We start from the raw sequence: 19,779 nt of genomic DNA on the forward strand, positions 1-19,779 counted from the left end.
GTTTTTGTGTGTGTGGACACAGTGTCTGAGTGCGTGTGTGTGTGTTCAGTATCAGAATGTGTGTGTGTACGCACAGTGTGTGAGTTCAGCATCTGAGTGTGCACACAGTGTGTGTGTATATAGTAACTCTGTGTGTGTGCCCTGTATTTGTGAATGCAGGCGGAGCCCTCTGCTCCAGTGGGGTTGTGGAGAAGCCTGCCTGCCTCACACTGAAGTTATTGTTCAGGGACAAAGAGCACTATGATGTGAAGAGCATCCCTCATAAAACCTGCCATTTGGAATGACGTGCCACCCACCGGCTCGTGACAGCTAGGGGAAAATAAAAAATAAGCTGGCAGGAGGAGAACTGGTGTTGCGTCACTTTTAATATGATGTGTATTTTCAAAGTGGCTTTACAAGTGCACTTTTCATCGTGGTTTTAAATAGATGAATTATCTCTAAAAGAAAGAAAGACCGCTCTTTGGGTTGTTTCATGTATTCTGCAATATGTTTGAATCGCGCTGATTGGCTTACATTTGATTTTGAGTGTGTGTGTTTTCGTTCATTGATTGAGCATTTCATCTCGTGTCCACAGGCGACAAAGAAGTTGCAGATTTCCCCTTTAAAATGGACAAAGGTCAAATTTAAAGGGAGACTCAAACCTGCAGCCATTTCAAGAAAAAAAAAAAAGTTTAATAAACAAATCAATTTACATAAATAAAACAAGTTGCACATAACAAACATAACACTCAACACTAGATTCCTATAGCAGAAAACACTTATCTTTTTCCTCCCAAGCATTTACAGATTTTCTTAAAAACTTCAAGAAGCAAACATAGACATTGTATAAAAGCATCATACAGTGTGCATCCATCCGCATCAGAGTATAACTTACAAACTTACTGAAGGATAAATACTTTCGGGCCTATTCCTAACTTGAGAGGCAAAAACATACCATCACATCAGTGCATGAAAATCCAAGTTAGTGCATTTCCCAAGTTAGGACTGTCCCCTTTATTAGTGATAAATAACAGTAGAATGAAGTGGAGGTGAAAGCAGTCCATAATTTTATGGGGAACTCACAAATCATCTATATATGTAATGTATAGTATACCTTATGATAGTTATCCTCTCTTCCATGTGGTGAATTATAAAGTCAAGTCAAGACCATCTCTGGCAGCAGATATGGCGTGAGTGAATGAACATCTGACATGGCACCCTATTCACCATATAGTGCACTATGTAGGGAATAGGGTGTAACTGGAGATGGAGCCATTATAGAAAGCTGTCCTTCATTTCAGCCTCCAGAAGAAGGCTGAGGCTAGCCTGGTGTACCATGTAGCATCAGTAAGGTGCGAACTTCTGTCTGTCGGGTTTCTTGATGCAGTTGGCTGAGGAGATTTTGGTAGTGTAGGCTGCCAGGGTGGTGTGGGAGGGGGCTGCGGTGACAGCGACCTGGGGCGTGGGGCTAGAGAGAGTCAGGAAGGGGACAGACTTGACCCCTAGCAGGCCGGAAAAGGGCAGAACGCCGTAGGGGTGGCCCATGACAGGGGTTGGGGAGAGGGCACTCATGGCTGCCAGGGTGGAGGCGGAGTGGGGGGAGGAGGCCGGGGAGACGGGCTGGGTGAAGGCCATGTTGAGGTCAGCCATGTTGGGGGAGGCCATGGACGCTGCCTGGGCCGTGGATTTAGCTGTCTCTAAACTATGGAGAGAGAAGAGTAGAGGACGAGTGGCTTTCGATACAATATAATAGAATACAGTACAATGCAATTGTTACGTTCCCCAGTTTGTGTTGTAGTTTGTGTACTTGCATGTGTTTATTTCAGGAAATGGCTTCCTGAAATCCCTCAAGCAGCTGATTGGTCTACTCCAGGGCTAATTGGAGAGCTGACCCCGCCCCCTCGTCAAGACACAGCTGTCTCCAATTATACATTCATTCTGAAGCTATATAAAAGCCAGTGTTCTGTTCAGGAGAGAGAGATTTTGGAGGTAGGGATTGCTGAGAGAGATTTTGCTAGAGAGATTTTGCTGAGGTCATTGCTGAGGTCATTGCTGAGGTCATTGCTGAGCGATTGTTTGTGATAGAGAGTTTTTGCTAGAGGTTGATTTTGCTGGGAGTTCATTGCTGAGAGTGGGTATGTTCTGAGTTTGTTGCTCAGGTAGAGCTTAGTTGATGTCCTTTGTTTCTTAGTTTGTTTGTAAAATTGTGTAACATTCTGTTTCATTTGTTCCCAGGGGGGAAGGGGAAGGCACCTTGGGAGTGCTTAGGCAAGAGGCCCGCGGGCATACATATACCCGTAGTATATTCACTGTCTAGGCACACTAGGTAAGACCTGGGCGGACCACCCCCTGTATTTTGGTTAGGGCACCAGGTGGTGCTAAATTAGGTAAGTAGTGGGTAGGCAGGTAAGATAGGAGAGGGGGGGGCTTTGAGATTTACGTTCTTTGCTTTGGTTCCGTCCAGCCCCTTTTCCCCATATTACCGTGTACAGGAATAAAGTCCTTGTAAAACGGTACCACATTCTGCCTGTTGTCATTCTTACTCGCACCTACAGTCCATACCTCTTTCGCTTCACAGAGAGTTTAGTTGTAGCAGGGGGTTGCGTTCCCTCTTCATAGAGGCGTGCGTAACAGCAATACATTGCAATACAATACAGATCTATGAATTCTCTAAGGGATTATTACCAGAACAAGAGAACAACGGCATCATTACCGCATATCACAGTGTTATTTAAAGGTCCAATGCAGCCGTTTTGATCTAAATATCAAATTATTTCTGGGCAACAATGAAGTACTGTTAATTTTTTCAATTAAAATGGTGAAAAAATAACCCCAAAAATACTGCATGCAACAATGCAACAATTTCAAAGATTTCACTGAGTTACAGTTCATATAAGGAAATCAGACAATTTAAATAAACAAATTAAGCCCTAATCTATGGATTTCCCATGACTGGGAATACAGATACAGTATGCAACTGCTGGTCACAGATACCTTAAATAAAAGGTAGGGGCGTGGATCAGAAAACCAGTCAGTATCTGGTGTGACCACCATTTGCCTCAGCAGTGCAAAATATCCTCTATATGCATAGAGTTGATCAGGCTGTTGATTGTGGCCTGTTAAATGTTCTCCCACTCCTCTTCAATGGTTGTGCAAAGTTGCTGGATATTGGCGGGAACTGGAACACGCTGTCATATACAACATTCCAGTGCATCCCACACATGCTCAATGGGTGATATGTCTGGTGAGTATGTGGGCCATGGAAGAACTGGGACATTTTCAGCTTCCACGAATTGTGTACAGATCCTTGTGACATTGGGCCGTGCATTATCATGCTGAAACATGAGGTGATGGCAGTGGATGAACGGCAAGACAGTGGGCCTCAGGATCACGTCACGGTAGCTCTGTGCATTCATATTCAATAAAATGCAATTGTGTTAATTGTCCGTAGCTTATGCCTGCTGATATCATAACCCCACCACCACCATCGGCCACTATGTTCACAACTTTGAGAAAAGCAAACCACTTGCCCATGACACCATACATGTGGTCTGTGGTTGTGAAGCTGGTTGGACGTACTGCCAAATTTTGGAGGTGGCTTATGGTAGAGAAATTAACATTAAACTCTGGTAGACATTCCTGCAGTCAGCATGCCAATTGCATGCTCCCTCAACTTGAGACATCTGTGGAATTGTGTTGTGTGACAAAACTGCACATTTTAGAGTGGCCTTTGATTCAAATCAAATGAAACTTTATTTGTCACATGCGCCGATTACAACCGCGAAATGCTTACTTAGAAGCCCTTAACCAACGGTGCAGTTCAAGAAGAGTTAAAAAAATATTTACCAATTAGACTAAAATAAAAAGTAACACAATAAGAATAACAATAACGGGACTATATACAAGGGGCACCGGTACCGAGTCAGTGTAATATGTCCGGAGGCGATTTTTCTTGAATTGATCAACAGTCTTATGGCTTGGGGGTAGAAACTGTTGAGGAGCCTTTTGGTTCTAGGCTTGGCGCTTCGGTACCGCTTGCCATGCAGTAGCAGAGAAAACAGTCTATAACTTGGGTGACTGGAGTCTCTGACAATTTTATGTTTTATGACACTGCGTATTATATAGGTCCTGGATGGCAGGAAGCTTGGTCCCAGTGATGTACTGGGCCGTTCACACTACCCTCTGTAGCGCCTTACGGTCAGATGCCGAGCAGTTGCCATACCAGGCGGTGATGCATCCGGTCAGGATGCTCTCGATGGTGCAGCTGTAGAACCTTTTGAGGTTCTAGGGACCCATGCCAAATCTTTTCAGTCTCCTGAGGGGGAAAGGTTTGGTCGTGCCCTCTTCATGACTGTCTTGGTATGTTTGGACCATGATAGTTTGTTGGTGATGTGGACACCAAGGAACTTGAAACTCTCAACCCGCTCCACTACTGCCCCATCGATGTTAATGGGGGTCTGTTCGGCCTGACTTTTCCTGTAGTCCACGATCAGCTCCTTTGTCTTGCTCACACTGAGGGAGAGGTTGTTGTCATGGCACCACACTGCCAATTCTCTGACCTCTTCCCTATAGGCTGTCTCATCGTTGTAGGTGATCAGGCTACAATGATGGTGTTGGAGTCGTGTTTGGACATGCAGTTGTGGGCGAACAGGGAAAACAGGAGGGGACAAAGTACTCACCTTTGAAGGGCCCCAGTGTTAAGGATCAGCGTGTCAGACGTTTTGTTGCCTACACTTACCACCTGGGGGCAGCCCATCAGGAAGTCCAGGATCCAGTTGCAGAGGGAGGTGTTTAGTCCTTAGCTTAGTGATGAACTTCGTGGGCACTATGGTGTTGAATTCTGAGCTGTAGTCAATGAACCGCATTCTCACATAGGTTTTCCTTTTGTCCAGGTAAGAAAGGGCAGTGTGGAGTGCGATTGAGATTGCATCATCTGTGGATCTGTTGGGGCGGTATGCGAATTGGAGTGGGTCTAGGGTTTCCGGGAGGATGCTGTTGATGTGAGCCATGACCAGCCTTTCAAAGCACTTCATGGCTACGTGAGTGCCACGGGACGGTAATCATTTAGGCAGGTTATCTTCACTTCCTTGGACACAGGGACTATGGTGGTCTGCTTGAAACATGTAGGTATTACAGACGTGGCCAGGGAGAGGTTGAAAATGTCAGTGCAGACACTTGACAGTTGGTCAGCGCATGCTTTGAGTACATGTCCTGATAATCCGTCTGGCCCAGCGGCTTTGTGAATGTTGACCTGTTTTTGTTCACATCGGCTACAGAGAGCATTATCACACAGTCCTCCAGAACAGCTGGTGCTCTCGTGCATGCTTCAGTGTTGCTTGCCCCGAAGCTAGCATAAAAGGCATTTAGCTCGTCTGGTAGGCTCGTGTCACTGGGCAGCTCGCGGCTGTGCTTCCCTTTGTAGTCTGTAATAGTTGTCAAGCCCTGCTACATCTGACGAGCGTCAGAGCCAGTGTAGTAGGATTCAATCTTAATCCTGTATTGCCGCTTTGCTTGTTTGATGGTTCATCTGAGGGCATAGTGGGATTTCTTATAAGCGTCTGGATTAGTCTCCCACTCCTTGAAAGCGACAGCTCTACCCTTTAGCTCCGTGCAGATGTTGCCTGTAATCCATGGCTTCTGATTTGGGTATGTACGTACAGTCACTGTGGGGACAACGTCGTTGATGCACTTATTGATGAAGCCTATAACTGAGGTGGTGCACTCCTCAATGCCATTGGATGAATCCCGGAACATATTCCAGTCTGTGCTAGCAAAACAGTCCTGTAGAGTAGCATCCGCATCATCTGACCCCTTCTGTATTGAGCGAGTCACTGGTACTTCCTGCTTTAGTTTTTGCTTGTAAGTGGGAATCAGGAGGATATAATTATGGTCAGATTTGCAGATTTGTATGTGGAGTAAAGGTGGTCTAGGATTTTTTTTCTCTGGTTGCACATGTGACATGTAGGTAACATTTTTGTCAAACAGATTTAAGTTTGCTTGCATTAAAGTCCCCGGCCACTAGGAGTGCCGCTTCTGGGTCAGCATTTTCTTCTTTGCTTGTGGCCTTATAGAGTTGGTAGAGAGCGGTCTTAGTGCCAGCTTCGTTCTGTGGTGGTAAATAGATGGCTACGAATAATATAGATGAGAACTCTTGGTAGATAATGCGGTCTACAGCTTATCATAAGGTACTATACCTCAGGCGAGCAATACCTCAAGACTTCTTTTTTAATATTAGACATTGTGCACCAGCTGTTATTGACAAATAGATACACACCCCCACCCCTTGTCTTATCAGAGGTAGCGTCTCTGCACTGATGGTGCATGGAAAATCCCGCTAGCTCTATATTGTCCTTATCATCATTCAGTCACGTCACGGTGAAACATAAGATATTGCAGTTTTAATGTCCCGTTTGTAGGATCATCTTAATCGTAGCTCATCAATTTTATTCCAATGATTGCACGTTAGCAAGAAGAACAGATGCCAGTGGGAGTTTACTCGCTCGCCTACGGATTCTCAGAAGGCTGCCCGGTCTGCGGCCCCTTTTCTTCACACAAAAGGCAGGGATCTGGGCCTGTTCCAGTGAAAGCAGGATATCCTTCTCGTCTGACTCATTAAAGGAAACAGTTTCTTCCAGTCCGGAGTGAGTAATCGCTGTTCTCATGTCCAGAAGTTCTTTTTGGTCATAAGAGACGGTAGCAGCAACATTATGTACACAATAAGTGAAAAAATAAGTTACACAAAAAGCAAAAAAACTAACAAAATAGCACAATTGGATGGGAGAATGTAAAACGTCAGCCCTGTTCTTCTGTGCCATCTTAATATTAAGATGCACAAGGTGCACCTGTGTAATGATCATGCTGTTTAATCAGCTTCTTGATATGCCACACCTGTCAGGTGGATGGATTATTGTATCAAAGGAGAAATGCTCACTAACAGGGATGTAAACAAATTTGTGCACAAAATTTGAAAAATTAGCCTTTTGAGCTTATGGAAAATTTCTGGGATCTTTTATTTCAGCTCATGAAACATGGGACCAACACTTTACATGTTGCGTTTATATTTTTGTTCAGTGTAGATTCTTAGCAAAGAACAATTTCTCAAGCAATAATTTAGCTAGGACTGTCTGAGAGTGGTCTGAAGAGAGGGGGAAAACTGAAAACTAGCCGTTATTGGCAGAGAAGTTTGGAACTCTCTTTCTTATTGGTCTCTTAACTAATTTAGCACCTGGTGAGGACAGAAATAAGGCCAAAACTCTACCCAATCAAATCAGGTAGAAATTTCAGGCAGTTTTACAAACAGCTCTTACACTAAAAGGGCATTATCATAATTTTCACCCTATTAATCCTCATAGCGTGGAAAGATATATATAAAACACAGAAAAATCACATTTAACCTTTGCCCTTAACAGTTATGGAAACAGAATCCCCTCTCCCTCCCCCGGCACTGATTGGTTAGACTGGATCGCATCAGCCAGTGGCCTTACCAGGAGGTGATGAGGTACTGGGCCAGGTTGATGCTGACTGGTGTGCCTGTAATGGTGACGTGACGGTCACTGGTCCCGTCTAGCTGGCTGCCAATCTTGATCTGAGCCCCCGACATCTGCCTGATCTCATTGATCTTAGCGCCCTGCCGGCCGATGATCGAGCCTATCAGCTGCAAGAGATAGATAGATAGATAGATAGATAGATGATAGATAGATAGATAGATAGATAGATAGATAGATAGATGGGGTGGATGGATGGAGAGCTATATGCAGTGGATATCTGTGCAGAGAGTCTCAGCACTTGATTGCATTCAGATTGTCTAAGAGTTATTTATTACGTTGCAATTGTTTTGAGAGTTGTTTCAAAAGTCTCAATATTGCAATACATCAAACAAAGCTACTGTAGGCTATATGACAGTGGTGTTGATGATGCTGAGTATGCTAACTATTAATAATGATAAACTGCAGACAATACTTGTGAAAGCGTGTGTTGAGAATGTGTGTACATGTTATTATTGGCCTTCTACAGTTTGTGTATGAAATGTACACCTCTCTAAACATTGTGATCACATTGTTTGTCTGCAATGGCCCCGTCATCTATCATGCATGTCAAACACACAGTTTTTCCAACCTCTTCCTTAATTGCAGTGCTCCATGCCCCAATAAAACAGACAGGAGAGAGAGAGAGAGAGAGAGAGAGAGAGAGAGAGAGAGAGAGAGAGAGAGAGAGAGAGAGAGAGAGAGAGAGAGAGAGAGAGAGAGAGAGAGAGAGAGAGAGAGAGAGAGAGAGAGAGAGAGAGAGAGAGAGAGAGAGAGAGAGAGAGCACATTTGCCTCTCATTAATCTGAATGGCTAAAAGGTTATTGATTTCCATCGCCGTGGCGACTTCGCAAACAAATCACTTCCCGAACACGACCCAGAATAGAGGCATCTCTCGGCTAATAGAAAACCTAATGGGAAAATAATTCAAAACATAACACCCGGCTGGTTTGTCTCTTTTTATCTGACATTAGTTTATATGATGCTGACATTAGTTTACAAGATGCTGACATTAGTTTATAAGATTCTGACATTAGTTTATAAGATTCTGACATTAGTTTATAAGATTCTGACATTAGATTATAAGATGCTGACATTAGATTATAAAATACTGACATTAGTTTATAAGATGCTGACATTAGTTTATATGATGCTGACATTAGTTTATATGATGCTGACATTAGTTTACAAGATGATGACATTAGTGTATATGATACTGATGTTAGGTTATAAGATGATGACATTAGGTTATAAGATGCTGACATTAGTTTCAATGATACTGACATTAGTGTATATGATACTGACGTTAGGTTATAAGATGATGACATTAGTTTATAAGATATTGACATTAGTTTCAATGATACTGACATGAGTTTATAAGATGCTGAAAATAGTTTATAAGATGCTGACATTAGTTTCAATGATACTGACATTAGTTTATAAGATGCTGACATTAGTTTCAATGATACTGACATTAGTTTATAAGATGCTGACATTAGCTTATGAGATTCTGACATTAGTTTATAAGATGCTGACATTAGTTTATAAGATGCTGACATTAGTTTATAAGATGCTGACAATAGTTTACATGATGCTGACATTAGTTTATAAGATGCTGACATTAGTTTATAAGATGCTGACATTAGTTTATAAGATGCTGACAATAGTTTACATGATGCTGACATTAGTTTATATGATACTGACATTAGTTTATAAGATGCTGACATTAGTTTATAAGATGCTGACAATAGTTTACATGATGCTGACATTAGTTTATAAGATGCTGACATTAGTTTATAAGATGCTGACATTAGTTTATAAGATGCTGACAATAGTTTACATGATGCTGACATTAGTTTATAAGATGCTGACATTAGTTTATAAGATGCTGACATTAGTTTATAAGATGCTGACAATAGTTTACATGATGCTGACATTAGTTTATATGATACTGACATTAGTTTATAAGATGCTGACATTAGTTTATAAGATGCTGACAATAGTTTACATGATGCTGACATCAGTTTATTCGGGGTCTTAGCTGATTTTTTTTATTGGTTTCTGTTGTCTTGGAGCATTGCTCTGTTGGAGAACAATACATTCTCAGCAGGGCCAAGGCCAGAGGATAATGCTAGGTTTAGGTTAAACATTTTTGCACCAAAGAAAATAAATGATAAACAACAATACAGATAAAAAAAAGTTTAAAAAAAGGTGTGCAGGTGTGGTTGGAAGCCCAAGGGCTTGTAAAACTATTTACAATATACAGTACTAGTCAAAAGTTTGGGCACATCTAATCATTCCAGGGTTTTTCTTTATTTTGACTATTTTCTACATTATAGAATAATAGTGATGTAGCTCGGTGAGGTTATGCCCTATTTCTTGTTTGTGTGTGTGTTATTGTCGGAGCTTTGTTTGTTCCTCCGTGCGTTTGTACGGTTTCTCTGTTGTCGAGGGCGTTTTACTTTTTTTGATTGTGCCATACCTGTGTTGGTGGACTTGCCAATTAAAGTACGCTTCTCAGACATCCCTGCTCTCCTGCACCTACCTCCTAACGCAAGGAGATGGCATATGTAGGTAGGAGGCATATGTAATGGCCCAGACAATATTATAGCAAATTAGATATGGGTAAATTAAGCTATAGTAAATTAAGCAAGCCTCATAAACCAAACCACTAATCTTTCTGATGATACCAACAGATTTAATCACTTTGCTGCAGACAAATTTAATATGATCTTTCCAGGATAACTTTTCATCAATTAGAACATCAATTAGGAATCTAGTGGACGTGACTTGTTCCATTTCAATCCAACCAGTTTGTTTATCTGGAACCATTCTGAAAACTAGGCTTAAGGATCAGTGTATAGGCCCAGGGTCTAAGCCTGAGTGCATGGTGTCAGGCCCCAGAGGTAGAGGTTATGCTGTCAGATAAACGGCGAGAGGCCTAGACAGTGATGGAGTACTTCCAGTATGTGTGCTTTGGCAGCTTAACAACGGATGACTGATAGTAGCCACTGCGCCCCACACACACACACACACACACACACACACACACACACACACACATACACATACACATACACATACACACACACACACACACACACACACACATACACACACACACACACACACTGCTCTCCTGCTCCTGTCCTTCTCCCTATAATTCATATTCCTTCCTGAGAAGTCACTGTCCTGCTCAGCAGCATTTCATTGTTCGCACAGCATCATGGTTGGTCTCCCTGGCTATTATTGGCACATCATATTATTCAGGGAGCAGCTAGCTAGGTGTTGGCACAGCCCAGCCAGGCTTAAGAGCAACCCAGGGAGACGATGAGCAGCACTAGCACAGACCTGGGATCAGAGATAATGACCAGGACTCCCCCTGCTGGGAGGGAGAATCAGTACATCAGAACAATACATCAGTTCTGAGCAGCTTGAATCAATTTGTCTTGATGCTTAATTGATTGTGAAAAATGAACTGCATTGGAAGTATGTCTAGGCCATTCTGTCTAGGCCATTGTAATCCCAAAACAATGTTGAGTAGAAGGCTTGTTTTGAATGTTTACAGGGCAATTTTCAGAGGTAGTGTAGGAGCTCTAGGAGCTTCCGGATTTAGTGTAGAGCCAGGTTAATAACATGCAGGTAATAGACCACTGTGTTCATTAGTGATTACCTTTGCTATGCAGGACATACACAGTACAGTAACACTGCATGCCTCACCTCAGCTACTGTAACTGGCCTATATTTTCTTAGAATTCCAGCTGAATTTGTCATTTGAAAGGACACAGGAAGAAGGATAGGGTGGTGGGGGAAGTCACCATTTTTCTCCAGGCTAAATCTTCCCTGGGCAGAAGTACTGCTGACTAAAGCTCTTGCGCGCTCTCTCTCTCTCTCTCTCTCTCTCTCTCTCTCTCTCTCTCTCTCTCTCTCTCTCTCTCTCTCTCTCTCTCTCTCTCTCTCTCTCTCTCTCTCTCTCTCTCTCTCTCTCTCATCTATGTAGCCTCCTCCCTCCTCTTTCTCTTTATTCAGCTGCACTAGTATGGAAGGGAACGACAGGGGAAAACAAACACCATATCGCTTTCACCGCTTCTATGTATTCAGATCAGTGCAGATGAAGATAAAAGAAAGCAGATGAGGAGAGAAAACCGTTTTAGAATATTGAGACCCAGCCTAAATCTCCCACTGGACCTCTGAGAATGGATCCTAAATCCTCCACTGGTCTGCGGTCTTCGGTTTCTGCTATGCCTGAGAGAGCCAGAGACAGAGAGAGAGAGGGCTCATCCATGGCTATAAGTCCTCTCTGGAACAATGGCTGGAGCTTAGACTCAGCTGTCCCTGTCATGCACCACACTACAGTACCAGCCATACCACTGACTGATTGGAAGGTTTGATACTTAAGGGTTTGCTGGAGAGAAGTGGTGACATTGTTCAAGAGTTATGTCTGGTTGGTTGGCATGTCATCTTAAACAGGAGAGCTTATTGCACTCTGTCATGGTACGATTCAGTTCAAGATTGTAGAGTACATGAAGTCTGAACAATTCACACAGTTGGACAGCCTATGCCAGTCAGTGCTAGATCATCACAGAGGACAAATCTGGGTAGTGCCTTTCCCAATGTTTTCCAGCATCTCCGTCTCTTGCTCTGTGATTGGAGAGGCATCACATGCTGTGTTTGAGTGAGAGGGAGAGGATCTCTAGCTGTTTTTTATTGTCTGTTTTGACAGCAGAGAGAGAGTGTGTAAGTAGGTCAGGGAACAAGAGAGGATTAACTGGGTACTCATGAGAGTCACTCCGAGACACTGCAGCTGGAACCCAGACAATAACACCAACGGATCCATATCGTCTCAAAATGCCCACGACCTTGGGTTACTCTGGGGTTAGAAGGACTTGGATAATTTGTATGTTGCCAAGATGTCTGCCTTCCCACCTTTGATGTTACCCAAGACCACAGTCTCTCGCACGCCTTGAACATTCAAGCATCGAAGTTGTTTTCATGTGTGATATGATGTTCCTGTTTCTGGTGCTGTTTGGTGTGTTGTTTGGTATTAAGCCTGCAGTAGACTTCTGCTGCTGTTTGGTGTGTTGTTTGGTACTAAGCCTGCAGTAGACTTCTGCTGCTGTTTGGTGTGTTGTTTGGTATTAAGCCTGCAGTAGACTTCTGCTACTGTTTGGTGTGTTGTTTGGTATTAAGCCTGCAGTAGACTTCTGCTACTGTTTGGTGTGTTGTTTGGTACTAAGCCTGCAGTAGACTTCTGCTGCTGTTTGGTGTGTTGTTTGGCATTCAGCCTGCAGTAGACTTCTGCTGCTGTTTGGTGTGTTGTTTGGTAATATGCCTGCAGTAGACTTCTGCTGCTGTTTGGTGTGTTTAGTGTTAAGCCTGCAGTAGACTTCTGCTGCTGTTTGGTGTGTTTAGTGTTAAGCCTGCAGTAGACTTCTGCTGCTGTTTGGTGTGTTTGGTACTAAGCCTGCAGTAGACCTCTGCTGCTGTTTGGTGTGTTTGGTACTAAGCCTGCAGTAGACCTCTGCTGCTGTTTGGTGTGTTGTTTGGTATTAAGCCTGCAGTAGACTTCTGCTGCTGTTTGGTGTGTTTGGTACTAAGCCTGCAGTAGACCTCTGCTGCTGTTTGGTGTGTTGTTTGGTATTAAGCCTGCAGTAGACTTCTGCTGCTGTTTGGTGTGTTGTTTGGTACTAAGCCTGCAGTAGACTTCTGCTGCTGTTTGGTGTGTTGTTTGGTATTAAGCCTGCAGCAGACTTCTGCTGCTGTTTGGTGTGTTGTTTGGTACTAAGCCTGCAGTAGACTTCTGCTGCTGTTTGGTGTGTTGTTTGGTATTAAGCCTGCAGTAGACTTCTGCTGCTGTTTGGTGTGTTGTTTGGTATTACGCCTGCAGCAGACTTCTGCTGCTGTTTGGTGTGTTGTTTGGTATTAAGCCTGCAGAAGACTTCTGCTGCTGTTTGGTGTGTTGTTTGGTAATATGCCTGCAGTAGACTTCTGCTGCTGTTTGGTGTGTTTAGTGTTAAGCCTGCAGTAGACTTCTGCTGCTGTTTGGTGTGTTTAGTGTTAAGCCTGCAGTAGACTTCTGCTGCTGTTTGGTGTGTTTGGTACTAAGCCTGCAGTAGACTTCTGCTGCTGTTTGGTGTGTTTAGTGTTAAGCCTGCAGTAGACTTCTGCTGCTGTTTGGTGTGTTTGGTACTAAGCCTGCAGTAGACCTCTGCTGCTGTTTGGTGTGTTTGGTACTAAGCCTGCAGTAGACCTCTGCTGCTGTTTGGTGTGTTGTTTGGTATTAAGCCTGCAGTAGACTTCTGCTGCTGTTTGGTGTGTTTGGTACTAAGCCTGCAGTAGACCTCTGCTGCTGTTTGGTGTGTTGTTTGGTATTAAGCCTGCAGTAGACTTCTGCTGCTGTTTGGTGTGTTGTTTGGTATTAAGCCTGCAGTAGACTTCTGCTACTGTTTGGTGTGTTGTTTGGTACTAAACCTGCAGTAGCCTTCTGCTGCTGTTTGGTGTGTTGTTTGGCATTCAGCCTGCAGTAGACTTCTGCTGCTGTTTGGTGTGTTGTTTGGTAATATGCCTGCAGTAGACTTCTGCTGCTGTTTGGTGTGTTGTTTGGCATTCAGCCTGCAGTAGACTTCTGCTGCTGTTTGGTGTGTTGTTTGGCATTCAGCCTGCAGTAGACTTCTGTGTGTTTGGTACTGTTACGGATACCATTATCCTGTGTGTGTATCCTGTGTGTGTGTGTTTCTTTTCTCTCCTTCTCCCCTCACAGGTGAAAATCATCACTCCCCAATCAGTCAACAATCAATCATCAATCAGAAGACACACCTCCTCCTGTTTCCTACCCTATCACAGTTCCTTCCCCATGGTTTAAAAACCCCATCATTTGTTTGCTCTAGAGCTCAATCTCTTTGTAAATGCCATGTTTGTAGGTCTCTGTGTTTCACTCTCGCTTTGTGTCTTAACCTCTCTTTTGTTTGAGCACCTCCAAATCACTTTGTCATCTCCTGTGAGTATTGTTTTTGCTTATGGTGTTTGCTGGTGGGAAAAGGGGAAACCAAGACAAGTCGCCCATGGGCATACACTACCCGTAGGTAAACTTTGTTAAATACACTAGTTAGAACTGGGCGGACCACCCACTGTATTTTTGGTTAGTTAGTTAGCTGTTGTTAAAGTAGGCTAGTCTAGCTTAGGGGTGTTTTTGTAGACTTATTGTTTCTTTCCTTGGGTCCAGCTCAGCCCCTTTTCCTGCTCCCCCATTACCGTGTGTTTATAAATAAACCTGGAGTTTGACGGTAGATTTCTGTTGTCGTGGTTATTTCGTTCACACTTTTACTTTGTCACAATGATAATTTGCATGAGATATGTTACGGGTCTCATTACCATCCCCCCCTAGACTGTCGGGCCAAAAGGGATTCGTAACAGGTACTAAGCCTGCAGTAGACTTCTGCTGCTGTTTGGTGTGTTTGGTACTAAGCCTGCAGTAGACCTCTGCTGCTGTTTGGTGTGGTGTTTGGTATTAAGCCTGCAGTAGACCTCTGCTGCTGTTTGGTGTGTTTGGTATTAAGCCTGCAGTAGACTTCTGCTGCTGTTTGGTACTAAGCCTGCAGTAGACTACTGCTGCTGTTTGGTGTGTTTGGTATTAAGCCTGCAGTAGACTTCTGCTGCTGTTTGGTTTGTTGTTTGGTATTAAGCCTGCAGTAGACCTCTGCTGCTGTTTGGTGTGTTTGGTATTAAGCCTGCAGTAGACTTCTGCTGCTGTTTGGTGTGTTTGGTATTAAGCCTGCAGTAGACTTCTGCTGCTGTTTGGTGTGTTTGGTACTAAGCCTGCAGTAGACTACTGCTGCTGTTTGGTGTGTTTGGTACTAAGCCTGCAGTAGACTTCTGCTGCTGTTTGGTTTGTTGTTTGGTATTAAGCCTGCAGTAGACCTCTGCTGCTGTTTGGTATTAATCCTGCAGTAGACTTCTGCTGCTGTTTGGTACTAAGCCTGCAGTAGACTTCTGCTGCGGTTTGGTGTGTTTAGTGTTAAGCCTGCAGTAGACTTCTGCTGCTGTTTGGTGTGTTTGGTATTAAGCCTGCAGTAGACTTCTGCTGCTGTTTGGTATTAAGCCTGCAGTAGTCTTCTGCTGCTGTTTGGTGTGTTTAGTGTTAAGCCTGCAGTAGACCTCTGCTGCTGTTTGGTGTGTTTTGTACTAAGCCTGCAGTAGACTTCTGTTGCGGTTTGGTTTGTAGTTTGGTACTAAGCCTGCAGTAGACATCTGCTGCTGTTTGGTGTGTTTGGCATTAAGCCTGCAGTAGACTTCTGCTGCTGTTTGGTGTGTTTGGTATTAAGCCTGCAGTAGACTTCTGCTGCTGTTTGGTGTGTTTGGCATTAAGCCTGCAGTAGACTTATGCTCCTTTTTGGTGTGGTGTTTGGTATTAAGCCTGCAGTAGACTTATGCTGCTGTTTGGTGTGTTTGGTACTAAGCCTGCAGTAGACTACTGCTGCTGTTTGGTGTGTTTGGTACTTAGCCTGCAGTAGACTTCTGTTGCGGTTTGGTTTGTAGTTTGGTACTAAGCCTGCAGTAGACATCTGCTGCTGTTTGGTTTGTTTGGTATTAAGCCTGCAGTAGACTTCTGCTGCTGTTTGGTATTAAGCCTGCAGTAGACTTCTGCTGCTGTTTGGTGTGTAGTTTGGTACTAAGCCTGCAGTAGACTTATGCTGCTGTTTGGTGTGTTTTTGGTATTAAGCCTGCAGTAGACCTCTGCTGCTGTTTGGTATTAATCCTGCAGTAGACTTCTGCTGCTGTTTGGTACTAAGCCTGCAGTAGACTTCTGCTGCGGTTTGGTGTGTTAAGCCTGCAGTAGACTTCTGCTGCTGTTTGGTGTGTTTTCTGCTGCTGTTCCGCTGCTGTTTGTGTTTGGTACTAAGCCTGCAGTAGACTTCTGCTGCTGTTTGGTGTGTTTGGTATTAAGCCTGCAGTAGACTTCTGCTGCTGTTTGGTATTAAGCCTGCAGTAGACTTCTGCTGCTGTTTGGTGTGTTTGGTACTAAGCCTGCAGTAGACTTCTGCTGCTGTTTGGTGTGTTTGGTAATATGCCTGCAGTAGACTTCTGCTGCTGTTTGGTGTGTTTGGCATTAAGCCTGCAGTAGACTTCTGCTGCTGTTTGGTATTAAGCCTGCAGTAGACTTCTGCTGCTGTTTGGTTTGTTTGGTACTAAGCCTGCAGTAGACTTCTGCTGCTGTTTGGTGTGTAGTTTGGTACTAAGCCTGCAGTAGACTTCTGCTGCTGTTTGGTGTGTAGTTTGGTACTAAGCCTGCAGTAGACTTATGCTGCTGTTTGGTGTGTTTTTGATATTAAGCCTGCAGTAGACTTCTGCTGCTGTTTGGTGTGTTTGGCATTAAGCCTGCAGTAGACTTCTGCTGCTGTTTGGTGTGTTTGGCATTAAGCCTGCAGTAGACTTCTGCTGCTGTTTGGTTTGTTTGGTACTAAGCCTGCAGTAGACTTCTGCTGCTGTTTGGTGTGTTTGGTATTAAGCCTGCAGTAGACTTCTGCTGCTGTTTGGTATTAAGCCTGCAGTAGACTTCTGCTGCTGTTTGGTGTGTTTGGTACTAAGCCTGCAGTAGACTTCTGCTGCTGTTTGGTGTGTTTGGTACTAAGCCTGGAGTAGACTTCTGCTGCTGTTTGGTGTGTTTGGTATTATGCCTGCAGTAGACTTCTGCTGTTTGGTGTGTTTGGTATTAAGCCTGCAGTAGACTTCTGCTGCTGTTTGGTGTGTTTGGTACTAAGCCTGCAGTAGACTTCTGCTGCTGTTTGGTGTGTTTGGTACTAAGCCTGGAGTAGACTTCTGCTGCTGTTTGGTGTGTTTGGTATTATGCCTGCAGTAGACTTCTGCTGTTTGGTGTGTTTGGTATTAAGCCTGCAGTAGACTTCTGCTGCTGTTTGGTGTGTTTGGTATTAAGCCTGCAGTAGACTTCTACTGCTGTTTGGTGTGTTTGGTACTAAGCCTGCAGTAGACTTCTGCTGCTGTTTGGTGTGTTTGGTACTAAGCCTGCAGTAGACTTCTGCTGCTGTTTGGTACTAAGCCTGCAGTAGACTTCTGCTGCTGTTTGGTTTGTAGTTTGGTACTAAGCCTGCAGTAGACTTCTGCTGCTGTTCGGTTTGTTAAGCCTGCAGTAGACTTCTGCTGCTGTTCGGTTTGTAGTTTGGTACTAAGCCTGCAGTAGACTGCTGCTGTTTGGTGTTCTGCTTGGTATTAAGCCTTCGGTAGATTGTTCTGGTTAAAATAATTCAGGTTGGTAGTAAATTCCATTTCGTAAATTTAGGAGATGAACTGACATTCTCTTTCAATGATTCAAAAGTGGCAGTTATTTTCTATTAGTATTTTTCCAATTCCAATCCTAGAATTGAATTGGTATTTCAATTCACCTCCAGAGTAGACTTAACCTGAAGGAGGTATGATAAAATAACTGAAATGTAATATTGTATAATTTACTGCTTACATCATTTGGAATAAGGAGCTCCTGCGATGAGTTTGAGTCCATTCCTAATGAGAGAGAGAGAATACGTGACTTAACAAACCCTTTCATGCAGTCATTCATATATTCATCTTTTACATTTGGCTTGCAGGTCAAGCAAACCAGCAAAAATGACATGATACATGAGAAATATTTTCGGTGGTATAACGGCTAGATTTAGCTAAGCAGCTCATTTCCATTTGAATAGACTTCTGTTTAACACGCCATTGTGTATTTTATTTCTCCAGGCTCTATGATACTGGGGTGGAACACATCATTTCTTATAATAGTTCCCCTTTTCACTGCCAGATATGGAGAGCCATTTATGAGAACTGTTGGGAGCTTCTTCACTCCCACAAGCACATAATCAGCTGGGCTAATGACATGGATCCCTTCCCTCTCGCTACTGGAGAAACAGATACCAGATCTTAACAGGAGACGTTCTATCTCTGCTCATCCTTCCCTGACAAACTGTTGATGTGACTGATATTTGGCAGCTGATAGGAAAACATGACTAATAGAATGAAAGATGATTACTGTAAATATCAAGCCAAAATCTAGCTCTTGTGTAGTTAGTGTAACAGGTTGGCTTTCAGTAAGATCAGCATTCAAGAGGGCATTAGTTCTGGTCTGGATGTATACTGTCCGATGCCTAAGTCTCCTACTGCTTTAACTATTGCTACTCACACCTACAACAACTTGCACCTGTTATCCTTGTGAATATCCATATAGTTAAATGTATTTGACTGACATGTGGGCTAAATAAAGGACAGTAAACTCATACCGGATAGAATGGTTGTAGCCTGCTGGCACATGGTACTCTGCTGCATGTTCTGCTGCATGTTCTGCTGCATGGATAGCTGATGTAGCTTGGCCAACTTGGACACAAAGGGAGAAAGAACATATCAAATGACAGTGGGATTGTAAGGTTACTTGTAACAATTCAATAGCAGTTTGGATACTTTATGGTATAATAAATAAATGAAAGTATAGTTATACTGCTAATGGTAACTACAGTATATATAACCTCACTTACCTCTGTATGAGGAATTCCATATTGGTTTTGTACAGTGTAGGCCTGGAAGAGATCATTCTACATTAGGCAAATGACAGTAATAAAACAGTGTTATGCCAATAACCACTTAGCAGACAGTGTATATACGTGCATCACTGATATATCATATTTATACAGTTTACTATATCAACAATCGCTAAGTACACTACATATATAAAAATGTGGACACCCCTTCAAATGAGTGGATTTGGCTATTTCAGCCATACCCGTTGCTGACAGGTGTATAAAATCGAGCACACAGCCATGCAATTTCCATAGACAAACATTGGCAGTAGAATGGCCTTAAGGAAAATCTCAGACTTTCAACGTGACACCATCATAGGATACCACCTTTCCAACACATTTCTGCCCTGCTAGAATTGCCCCAGTCAACTCTAAGTACTGTTATTGTGAAGTGGAAACATATAGGAGCAACAATGGCTCAGCCGTGAAGTGGTAGGCCACACAATCTTACTGAACGGGACCGCCGAGTGCTGAAGCACGTAGCATGTAAAAATGGTCTGTCCTCGGTTGAAACACCCACTACCAAGTTCCAAACTACCTCTGGAAGCAACGTCAGCACAATAACTGTTTTTCGGGAGCTTCATATAAGGGGTTTCCATGGCCGAGCAGCTGCACACAAGCCTAAGATCACCATGCACAATGCAAAGCGTCGGCTGGAGTGGTGTAAAACTTGCTGCCATTGGACTCTGGAGCAGTGGAAACACGTTCTCTGG

General features: G+C 43.4%; 1 protein-coding gene across 2 annotated transcripts in view; it reads right to left on the minus strand.

Moving 5' to 3' along the window:
• Nucleotides 1–650: 650 nt before the first annotated feature.
• The window catches only part of LOC139368851 (poly(rC)-binding protein 4-like), a 56,872-nt gene continuing 37,743 nt past the window's right edge, over nt 651–19,779 (minus strand). The window contains exons 9-13 of one of the 2 annotated variants that reach the window (XM_071108266.1): nt 19,025–19,066; nt 18,773–18,866; nt 17,974–18,017; nt 7,464–7,633; nt 651–1,681 (exon numbers count right to left, since the gene is read on the minus strand). In XM_071108266.1, the coding sequence (XP_070964367.1) occupies nt 1,324–1,681; nt 7,464–7,633; nt 17,974–18,017; nt 18,773–18,866; nt 19,025–19,066 (708 nt within the window). In that variant the 3' untranslated portion in view covers nt 651–1,323. The remainder of the gene's footprint in view (nt 1,682–7,463; nt 7,634–17,973; nt 18,018–18,772; nt 18,867–19,024; nt 19,067–19,779) is intronic. The other variant, XM_071108265.1, reaches the window with a different exon arrangement.

The sequence above is a fragment of the Oncorhynchus clarkii genome, chromosome 16, assembly GCF_045791955.1.
Source record: "Oncorhynchus clarkii lewisi isolate Uvic-CL-2024 chromosome 16, UVic_Ocla_1.0, whole genome shotgun sequence".
NCBI lineage: Eukaryota > Metazoa > Chordata > Actinopteri > Salmoniformes > Salmonidae > Oncorhynchus > Oncorhynchus clarkii.